Source organism: Lingula anatina, chromosome 3 (genome assembly GCF_051362555.1).
Source record: "Lingula anatina isolate TDL-2025a chromosome 3, LinAna3.0, whole genome shotgun sequence".
NCBI lineage: Eukaryota > Metazoa > Brachiopoda > Lingulata > Lingulida > Lingulidae > Lingula > Lingula anatina.
In genome coordinates this window covers 29,060,293-29,071,967 of record NC_141769.1, presented here as the reverse complement: position 1 = coordinate 29,071,967, position 11,675 = coordinate 29,060,293, and the positions used below count along the sequence as shown (strand labels likewise).

At 34.9% G+C, this 11,675-nt stretch overlaps 2 protein-coding genes across 2 annotated transcripts; both read right to left on the bottom strand.

Annotated features, from left to right (window-relative positions):
- Window positions 1-50: 50 nt before the first annotated feature.
- On the bottom strand, window positions 51-3,112 carry LOC147763181 (potassium voltage-gated channel protein Shaw-like). Its single transcript, XM_087009352.1, has 2 exons — window positions 2,102-3,112; window positions 51-1,571 (listed from the first exon to the last, which is right to left on the bottom strand). Exons 1-2 carry the CDS (start codon window positions 2,618-2,620, stop codon window positions 729-731), a joined length of 1,362 nt encoding a protein of 453 aa, XP_086865478.1. The 5' UTR covers window positions 2,621-3,112; the 3' UTR covers window positions 51-728.
- A 1,066-nt stretch (window positions 3,113-4,178) lies between these two features.
- On the bottom strand, window positions 4,179-6,808 carry LOC112041335 (potassium voltage-gated channel subfamily B member 1-like). Its single transcript, XM_024074372.2, has 2 exons — window positions 5,757-6,808; window positions 4,179-5,169 (listed from the first exon to the last, which is right to left on the bottom strand). Exons 1-2 carry the CDS (start codon window positions 6,270-6,272, stop codon window positions 4,327-4,329), a joined length of 1,359 nt encoding a protein of 452 aa, XP_023930140.2. The 5' UTR covers window positions 6,273-6,808; the 3' UTR covers window positions 4,179-4,326.
- Window positions 6,809-11,675: the final 4,867 nt, after the last annotated feature.

The following is an 11,675-nucleotide window of genomic DNA, read 5'->3' as shown; positions in this document are numbered from 1 at the left end:
CCACCAGAAGAGAAATACTTTTAGAATATGTGAAAATTGCAGCTACCTACAAAAAGACGAAGCAATGTATTTTTATGTTACATAATTAAAATCACATTTTGACACTAATATAAAACAATAAGTTAAGAAAAAAACGTCCGATTGATAAGATGACCTGGCAACAAATTGACAATTAAATACAAAATTTGCGGACGGTTTCCCAGATGAATTTTAATTAATCTATTTACTTAAAAGTAAGTAAGTAAGGTATTATTGTATATTACTTTTCTGAAATGCTACAATTTTATTTGCTTGGTCTCATAAGTCAATGAAATTGAGCTAGAGAGAGGTTACAGAAGTGCAAAAATAGATAATCTACCAAAAACTTATTTTTAGCCTAATTTCTTGGTTTAATTTCAAAATATACTTATTTGAACGAATTGCCTCAAGGGAAGTTATGATTATGAACATGCTGCTTTTTTCGCTGGCTAAAAATACCAATAAGATCAATGTCATCTGGTATGTAACAACGAGTACAAATGTCTCCTACAGCTATTCTGAGACAGTCTCTGACATATTAAAAAAAGCGTTATTATATGGAAAAGAAATAGTTAAAACATTCCATATTGCATGTACATGTATATTCCAGCTAGAGAGAGGTATGACCAAAATTAATTTTAAATTGAATTAATTGGCTGGCTCTATACCACGAGTTCAAGTGACCAGATTTGTCATAACACAAAACATAATCAAGTTGAAGATTTCGTCTCTTTGTCTTCATCTCCATTTTTGATCTCTTTCAATGACTCGGCAAATGCCTGATATTTGTTGAAATTGTTGCTGATAATGGATATAGGAATGCCCGTGAAAACCATTCCCGAAACCACGCATATAACACCAACTATGTACCCGCCAGCAGCAGATGGATACTTGTCGCCATAGCCAACGGTTGTCATGGTAACCAAGGCCCACCAACACCCAACAAGTACGTTGTCAATGTTCGAGACGGAACCGTTTACTTCTGCATAAAAAATAAGAGGTCCAAATATCATCGCCCCCATCAGAAGAAATGAAACAAGGTATCCGATTTCTCTGCTGCTTGCTTTGAGGGTTAAAAGTATCACTTGAAGGTTCCGACAATAGAGTACCATGCGCAGGAGACGAAGCACACACAGTATCATATATAGGTTCATCAGAACTTTCAAACTGATATAAGCAGCATTTTCTCTTTGTTCCGCAACGATTCTTTCAACTACATAACTCTTTGTTGTTAGGGCAATGTCCGCAGTCCACGTAACAATTAGCCAAGAAACGTCTATTACTAACAGAAAGTGTTTCAATCTTTTGCACAAATTTGGCGTTGTAAATAATTGTAGTAAAATTTCTAAGGTAAAGAAAGCATTTAAAGTAACCTCACACGCCTTCACAATCGGGTTCTTCTCGGTCGTCAGAAGCATTATTTGTTTTTCGTTGAAATTGTTTGGAAATGCCGACGCATTTACTGCACTTGAAGATCGAAATTCTGGGATGCTCTTCACTGCCAGTAGTGAAAATGATATCCACAACAGCACTATGTACGTGACCATCCAAGCCTAAAGAGAAAATGGATAAAGAATTAATGCCACAATATGCTATAAAATGATAAATTGCTATTTGGAGGTTTGTCGCTTGGAGACGTTTCTCATGTATACTACGATCGATATACTGTAACTTATTTATTTCAATAAAGTCACGCCTGAAAACGATAATAAAAATGTATTGGACAAATGCAAAAAAGGTTTACAATTTCTATACAAATGTATGAAACACGTAGTCTTTCAAAAATAATAATATGGTTCTGGACATAGCAATTGGGTGCACATCTTTAGACATTAACACGACCTACCTACTTTTTATGAGGTTATTAATATATTATCTTTGATGTGCCATCTTTAGTGTAAGGCCCCATTCAGAATAGGGGACTAACTAGTCCGATGGTCAAATATGGCGACCCAATAATCCCGCTAATAGACATTGAATAGATATTCCATGGGGAAGTATTCAAGTGGGTCGGCCATATTTGACAAGCTAGTCCCTTATTCTGAGTGAGGCCTAAATGTAAAATGTCTATCACCATATTTACCTTAGCTCCACGTGATGATGACGGAATATTTAGGAACACCCATAGTCGATACCTGTATGAATCACACGTCCCTTCTTTATGGTTATAAATGACCGGTGAAAATTGACTGAACTCTTTCTCCAATAATTTCTTTTCTTTTTGCTCTTTGTAAAAACCCTGCACAATTTCTTTGCAGCAAGGCGCCAAGTTTTCTTCTCCAATTTCCCAGAATTGAAGTTCCAGACGAATTATAGGCACGCACAGAAAATGGGGAAAGTGTAATAGTTCTGTTCTGTAGAAGTTCAAAATTGGGCCGAAATAAGCTGGATCGCGATCAAAGAAAAGCTTATCTGCCCTTTCCTGAATGCAACCCCTGTCCTCAGCTAATTTCCCCAATCTGGATTCAGGCCGTTTGGCAAGCGTTGTCCAAAACGTGGTGAATTTCTGTCCGGAGACATTGATCGTGACTGTAGCCTTCTTTTCCTCTTCCAGCAGCCTCGGATTTTGATGATCAAGAATTTGATTTCTATGTCCCGTCATCTTATACCGTATTATTCAGGATATCCTTAATTGTCTATTAACCAATGGGCAGTTACGCGTTAGAACCAACGCTGAGAAGATGTCAAAGATTTACACTGCAGGCCTCAGGTAAACAGTTGAAGGGCAAAAGATCAGCAGATGGATTTGAGATCGTAAATCAAACTGAATGTTTCATCTATCTCATCCTATCAAACAGAGAGGTAAATTAATCAGATGCTCAATAATGGCATACTGTATGCACAGTTGTTAAGGTTACATTTCACATATGACGATTTCCCATTGCTCCTCATACACATGGAGTGATGAATTTATAATGACTTCTTTTGTTTCTTCATCTGTGATATACTACCTGTAGAATGTGCTTGCTCCCAAAGGCAAAAGCCGATCGACATCATTCACTTGGTGTTTTATTGTCCTATTCATCCTAAATATACCCAATACTCTCAGTGATAGATAATTTGTATTACTACCAATACCAATACAAGGACGTGACATCCGGAAGAGTTGTCATATGATTCGGGAAAAACAGAAATCTCTCGTGCTTAAAGCCGTTTAAATAATTTAAATGGGCCTATTGCTTTTGTCAAAACCTTGGGCTTTTGAATTGATCATCGACATAATAACGACGCCATATGTAGCAGACATAAGAGTTCGAGATAAAAAATAAAATGTGTAAAACAAATAAGTAGTTATTTTGAAATAAATAACATGATCCGAAAAAAAAACGCGTTTGTGAATAAATGGAAAGGGCGAATTTACGTGATGGTTAATATGTTTATTAATTAAGACTATAAAACTGACATTGCAAACTTTAAAGGGAAAAAAGTATTAAATATGAGTAATTTCCAGAACGCCAGTATAACAAACACAAACAGGCACATTCAAGTAAAAGATTCAAAATCGGAAAATAGAAGTATGCACTTATGAAAAAAAAATCGTCAGAATCTTGGTTTTTTTTATAATATTGATTGTTAACTATGAGCAAAATAGGTATACACTGGGTTACGATTCTGATTTGTGGAGTATTGTGTAATAATCTATAAAGTTATCTTTAATGGCAGTGTATATGCCAAAGCCAAAAGCAGCGACCCTAAGACAAAATTATGACAAACTTTTCATATATTCGTATTAGCATTGCACCAAAATAAACATAAAAAGGTTCGATCAAGCTGTGTACTGAGTAATAAGCTGCATGCATAAAGTAATTGCCAAATATCATGAAAGTTGGAAAACCCTTAAGTCAAAATGTCGAATAGGCCTACCTCTTACACATTGTCTAATAACTTCCTCAGCACACCAACAAGAGCAACATATGGCTTTTCTATCAGAGTACTATGGCTTAATGATCAAAGACTTCATTTATTCAGGAATCCACTACATGACTCCGCTAAAACATACAGTATATTGCAACAGATGAGACTGTCACAATCGAAAACAAATTGCGTGCTGTTATGCACCCAACTTGCAATCTCAAGGAAATAATCTTATTTAGTACGTAACAATGCGTAAGTGTGTATCTTCTAAATATGTTATATTTTGAGACAACCTATAATTATTTTTAAAACTTACGGTAGTAAAAAAAAAAAAAAAAAAAACATATACCAAGTAGATCTAATGTGAAATATAGTCTTGACTAATTTTGTTTTGAATTTACTGACTCTCTAACCACTCATTCAAGAGATCAGATTTGGCAATACGAAACATAATCAGGTTAAAGAAACCCTTTCCTCGTTTTCGTTTGCTCTTTTGTTCTCTTTCAATGACTCGGCAAACGACTGATATTTGTTGAAATTGTTGCTGATAATGGATATAGGAATGCCTGTGAAAACCATCCCTGAAACCACGCACACCACACCAATTACGTATCCGCCAAACGCAGATGGATACTTGTCGCCATAGCCAACGGTTGTCATGGTAACCAAGGCCCACCAACAGCCAACAAGTACGTTGTCAATGTTCGACACGGAACCGTTTACTTCTGCATAGAAAATAAGAGGTCCAAATATCATCGCTCCCATCAAAAGAAGTGTAACAAGGAGTCCGATTTCTTTGCTGCTTGCTTTGAGGGTTAAAATTATTACTTGAAGGTTCCGACTGAATGGTATCAAGCGCAGGAGACGCAGCACACGCAATGTGACATTGAGGTACGCAAGAACTCTCATGGTAGTAAAAGCAGGGATTTCTCTTTGTTCCTCTATGGTTTTCTCAACTAGATAATCCTTTGCTGTAAAAGCAATGTCCGTAGTCCACGTGATCACTAACCACGAAACCTCTATTACTGACAGAAATTGTTTCAATGTTTTGCACAAACTGGGCGCTGTAAATAATTGCACCAGAATTTCCAATGTAAAGAAAACGTTTAAAACAATGTCGCAAACCTTTATAATCGGATTGTCGTCGGTCGTCAAAAGCATGATTAACTTTTCGTTGAAAATGTGTGGAAGTGCTGACGCATTTACTCCATTTGAAGAGCGAAATTCTGGGGTACTGTTCATTGCAAGTAATGAAAATGATATCCACAACAGCGCTATGTACATGACCATCCAAGCCTACAGAGAAAATTGATTAAGAATTAATGCCTAATATGCTATAAAATAATTAATTGCTTCTTGGAGTTTTGCCTCACGGAAGAAATAACCTTTTCCTTTATCTGATCTGTATTGTTTTAATATACTGGTAAGATGTACCTTTTATATATTACAATTACAATGTACCCACGCCAGAAAAGATATTGCACACACGTACAGATTAGAGAAATGTGCAAGTTTTATGTATATTCTAAATGTGAAAATAACTTCTCCCCTGAAATACGTGATTCTAGTCACGTTAATGGAAATCGATACACATATTGTTAAACAACAGCATGGCCTTCTTTCTTTCTGCGAAAGGGGTTACCATGTTATCTTTAGATTAACTTAGCAGCATAACTATAAATGGTGCCCCATTGGGGGCGGGGGGGGGGGTAGTGAGCACAGTTCACGGGAAACAAAATGGGGATGGGGTACTCAGTACTTCACGGATCACGATAAATAATATGAGCGTTTCATGCATCTCAGGAAACAAAAAGTGGCTTTCACGGGTAAAGAAAATACCCAATGGTAAACTCTCAATGTAAAATGCCTACCAACATATTTACCTTAGCTCCACGCGATGATGACGGAATATTTAGGAACACCCATAGTCGATATCTGTATGAATCACACGTCCCTTCTTTATGGTTATAAATGACCGGTGAAAATTGACTGAACTCTTTCTCCAATAATTTCTTTTCTTTTTGTTCTTTGTAAAAAGTCTGAACAATTTCTTTACAGCAAGGCGCCATGTTTTCTTCTCCAATTTCCCAGAATTGAAGTTCCAGACGAATTATAGGCACGCACAGAAAATGGGGAAAGTGTAATATATCTGTTCTGTAGAAGTTCAAAATTGGGCCGAAATAAGCTGGATCGCGATCAAAGAAAAGCTTCTCTCCCCTGTCCTGTATATACCCCCTGTCCTCAGCTAATTTCCCCAATCTGGATTCAGGCCGTTTGGCAAGCGTCGTCCAAAACGTGGTGAATTTCTTTCCGGAGACATTGATCGTGACTGCAGCCTTTTCTTCCTCTTCTAGCAGCCTCGGATTTTGATGATCGAGATGTTTTCCGTGTCCCGACATCTTTATACTATATTATACTAGTATCTTAAAATTGCCTATCAACAAATGGGCAGTTACGCGTTCGGTCCAACGCTGAGGAGATGTCAAAGAATTAAACTGCAGACTTTAGGAAAAAACAGTTGGCGAAAGATCAGCAAGAGAATTTGAGATCGTAAATCAAACTGAATGTTGTATCTATCGCAGCTAGTCAGATAGACAGGTACATCAATCAAGTGTCCAATAATGTCACAGCCAGCACAGTATCTCACATATGAGGAATTCTATCTCCCTTGGTCCTTGTACACATATATATAAATAAGTAATAAGATTATAATGTAGTCCTGTTGTTTCCCTATTTCAAACACAAGGGAATAGGATAATTGAGGCACCTTTTGACACACTAGATGTAGAATTTGTTTTTGCTTCCAAAGGCAAACATAGATCTATCGATTCCATTTACATGGTGCCTTCTTGTCTATTACATGTAATCATCCTAAATGAGACGGTTTCCTTGATAACAAGGTAGTAACATCCAGATAACTTGTCATGTGTTTACCCGTTTTAGGCAAATGGAAGCTTTTGCCTTTATCAAATCGATGAGGCATAATCTTGCCCCCCCAACCCCTCCGTGCATATGTTGTCTGCATCAAACAACAGAACAATATATTTTCTTCCTCTCTGAAATCTTTTAAAATATGACCATTTATTTTCATTTTGCTTAAGATTTCACTGTACATGGGGAAAAGGGTTAATTTCTACAATATAACATATCAGACTCCAAAAATACAAATTAATTACCCCGAGTCCCCTGCTTGTAATAAGGAATCGAACAATTTATCTCAACGAAATAAATATATTTCATTTTAACACAAGAAATACAATCTAACCCTAGATATACAATTACAATCAACTACCTCTGAAACTTCATAAACATTAAACATTCACTGAAATTTTCAAATTTGAAACATTTAACACTTATGTTTTTCTCAGTATTACACCAAGTTTCTGCAACATATAAAGTTTCATCGTACTCCTTGTTGTAAAACAACGTATAAAACCAATCATTGATTATCCACAGGTATCAGGACTTAAGACAGCAAAGCCCTGAAACTTGAGACGTGCAATTTCACACAGTTGAGCAATATCAGAACAATCTGACAAATACTAGCTGCCGCAATGTTCCATTTAATATCAATCATCAACGAAAGCACTGGAGTAACATTTATTTCAAAACCAATTATTTTCATTAATTTCTGACACATCCCTTTTATCCCATTTTAAAAACAATTAAATTTTTAACAATTTCATTCATATAAACAAGTAACAATGTGCCTTGCAACTTCTTTGGGGGGAAGAAATCTGATTTGTCCTATCCTTCAATAATGAAATGGAATAACATTTCTTTCCTGACAATAACATGGTCTGGAGATTACATTGCACTGTTCCTCTCTCCTCATTCTCAATTACTATCATCAACAATTTCAGTTTTTTTTTATTTTACTTACATTAAATTATTTGAACATTTCCTTTAAAGCTTCATCCTTTAATTGAAAAAAAAGAAAAAAAAAAAAACATCGTCCTAGATGGAAGCACTGGCTATACAAACACAACAATGGAACATCTGAACCTATATTATAAAACCTGGGGCAGAAATAGCTTCTAGAAGATGACATCTATGACTTACCTAAAGTCAGACCTGCTTGGTTGCAGATTAAAATAGCGCCAAAAGTTAAGGCTAATCTATTAGAGACAGATCAAATGTTTTATGATGATTTAATTACTGTAAAGAACACATCATGATACACAATGAGCAATTGACCTTTGTTTATATTATGATAAAAAAGTTATCATAATATTGTTAATAAAAATAATAAATGAAAAATAAAATAAAATTTTTAAAGATATTTTACAAATTCTCTTTACAACCCTGATGTGCACTCAATCCAAGCCCCTGGAGATGATACTCAATCTATTTTTTTCAAAATTAGTTTTAAAAAATTCGCCAGGTTATACCCCCATCACTAGTTCTGAAATGGCGATTGCGCTGTCTTGCTCATTTACGAATAAATGAGTAGTAAATTATGTAATTAAAAACTCAAAAATTATCAACATAAATTTTCTGCAACAAGTGATCAGAGTTTGTTTCTAATCAGGTCTCCAAAGTCTAATGCTCACTGTATACCTTAAATGTTGCCCTATAACATAATTCAACATACAAGTTAATGTTAACATCTTTGCAGGGGTTTAATACTACTCTTTCAGAATTATGAAAATGTATAAAAAGGATAATAAAAATAGTTCACCGACAAAAAAATATAAAAAATACTGCCAAGTTCTGACCAATTATAGAGTAAACACTAAATAGACACTACTGCACTTGCTTTATGTAATAAAAGCAGGACAACAAATACCGTTTGCAGTCCAACTGCTGATTTTATATTTCTGAAAAATATGTTAACATATACATAAACTAAATCAGTACCTGAAAAACATTCAGAAACTAAAAGATATAGAACATGTTGTTTTACTTTAGTTTTATAACATATGTAAGGGATACACAAATATTTTAATTAAATATGTCTATATCTATATTGCATGAATAAAAAATATTTAAATTCTCAAAAACTATTTATTATATAATATGTCAACACATTTTAATTGGTTGGTTTGACTACACGACAATGCCTCTGGCATAAAATATTCATTTTTGTGAGCCATGTTGTATAATATACAAAAATGGTAGTCCAAATATGAAAAACCTGAATTAAGCCTTTTAATCTCTTATATTGGACAATGGCAATCTGATAAGTCATGTCAAGTACCACGAAGATATGTGCATTTCTGGAAGAATAATAATTTGATAATACAATTTGTAATCTTGGTATGCATTTTTGTAAAGCAACTCCTCCCATTAATGCAATATATTTCAAGTAAAACATCTACTGAGCATGTATGGGACATTAAATGCAAAAACATGAAGTATATAACAAAGTGTGTTAACTTTTGCAAAGACTATACGGCTTTGCTGATGTTTTCTTAGTCTGCTTTTTTAATAAAAAAAAGCACTTTATGGAAGTTGAAAGTAAAACAGAACAACAGACTGGCAGCTATCATGAAAATATATCATACCATTATAATATCTCAATTACAAAATAAAGACAAGAAACTTAAAACGAACTAGAGGATCAGAGAGGCGATACCGCCTCCGAATATTGTACCACCAGCTGGAGCAAGCGCATTCGTATAGAACCCCACATACACAAAATAAGGGACACAGCCACCAGTCTTGTGCTTGACAAGATGTAAACATGCAATCAACAAGAATTTTCAATATATGCAAAAAATATATGAAACTAAAAATGGTACAATCAAATTTAAGTTCATCGTAAGGTAGGTGAAAGGTCATTTTCAAGGTCACAGTAAATTGCCAGTATATGACTTCCTATTCAAGTTCAATAGTAACTATGGACCTATCTCTGCCAGGTTTGGAGTTAAAAGAGAAAGAAATTAGCAGAGTTCAGTTCATGATTATAAGTAGATCAAAAGTCAATTTCAAGGTCACACTTAGATTGCCAGTATATGACTTCCTATTCAATTTCAATAGTAACTATGGACCTATCTGGCTAGTTTTGGAGATAAAAGGGAACCAAAATTTGCAAAGTTCAATTCATGATAAAAAGTGGGTCAAAGGTCAATTTCAAGGTCACAGTAAGATTGCCAGTATTTGACTTCCTATTCAAGTTCAATAGTAACTATGGACCTATCTCTGCCAGTTTTGGAGATAAAAGGGAAGCAAAATTTGCAAAGTTCAGTTCATGGTGAAAAATAGGTCAAAGGTCAATTTCAAGGTCACAGTAAGATTGCCAGTATATGACTTTCTATTCAAGTTCAATAGTATCTATGGACCTATCTCTGCCAGTTTTGCAGATAAAAGGGACTAAATGTTATAATTTTGGAGTTACCATAATGTGCCATAAATTTCCTACAGAAAAAAATTAATTAAAATAAAGAAAAGGTCATTTTGGTCAAAATTTTTGGAATGGGAGGTGCTCTGAAGTTCCAGGTGTTCAAATTTCATGAAATAATGTCATTTTTGACCACAAGTTGTCTGCTTTGCCAAGCCTTATGTATTATTTTTCCAGAGTTCAAAATTTATTATCCATTACCGTACTGCACATTTTGCTTTCACCACCAATATGTATTTTTTGATACAGCGTAACTTTAGAGTTAAAAGGGAAGCAAAATTTGCAAAGTTCAGTTCATAGTGAAAAGTAGGTCAAAGGTCAATTTTAAGGTCACATTTAGATTGCCAGTATATGACTTCCTAATCAAGTTCAATAGTAACTATGGACCTATCTCTGCCAGTTTTGGAGATAAAAGGGAAGCAAAATTTGCAAAGTTCAGTTCATGGTGAAAAGTAGGTCAAAGGTCAATTTAAAGGTCACATTTAGATTGCCAGTATATGACTTCCTTTTCAAGTTCAATAGTAACTATGGACCTATCTCTGCCAGTTTTGGAGATAAAAGGGAAGCAAAATTTAAAAAGTTCAGTTCATGGTGAAAAGTAGGTCAAAGGTCAATTTTAAGGTCACATTTAGATTGCCAGTATATGACTTCCTATTCAAGTTCAATAGAAACTATGGACCTATCTCTGCCAGTTTTGGAGATAAAAGGGAAGCAAAATTTGCAAAGTTCAGTTCATGGTGAAAGGTAGGTCAAAGGTCAATTTAAAGGTCACATTTAGATTGCCAGTATATGACTTCCTTTTCAAGTTCAATAGTAACTATGGACCTATCTCTGCCAGTTTTGGAGATATAAGGGACTAAATGTTATAATTTTGGAGTTACCATAATGTGCCATAAATTTCCTACAGAAAAGATTAATTAAAATAAAGAAAACATCATTTTGGTCAAAATTCTTAAAATAGGAGGTGCTCTGAAGTTCCAGAAGTTCAAATTTGATGAAATAATGTCATTTTTGACCACAAGTTGTCTGCTTTGCCAAGCCTAATGTATTATTTTTCCAGAGTTCAAAATTTATTATCCATTACCGTACTGCACATTTTGCTTTCACCACCAATATGTACTTTTTGATACAGCGTAACTTGAAAACCGTATGGAATACAAAAAAACGGAGACCACCTCCAGTGTTGGGCTTTACATGCTCTACAAAATGCAAAAAAGAATGGGTCTCTAGCATTAACGGTTCCCGTATTAGAGACAGTTTTCAGTTTCAGTACTTTATGGCCACTACTCCCGTGAAAATGCACCGATTGACCCCAAATTCACGGAGATGAAAGACGACCCGAAGGGTAACACTTTCCAATAATATTATTGGTTAAGTCTGCGTGGTGTCTGAATAACAGGGCAAAAAAAATTTTTTTCGTAAAAAATTTCATTTTTTTGAAAATTTTGGCCCGTTTGAC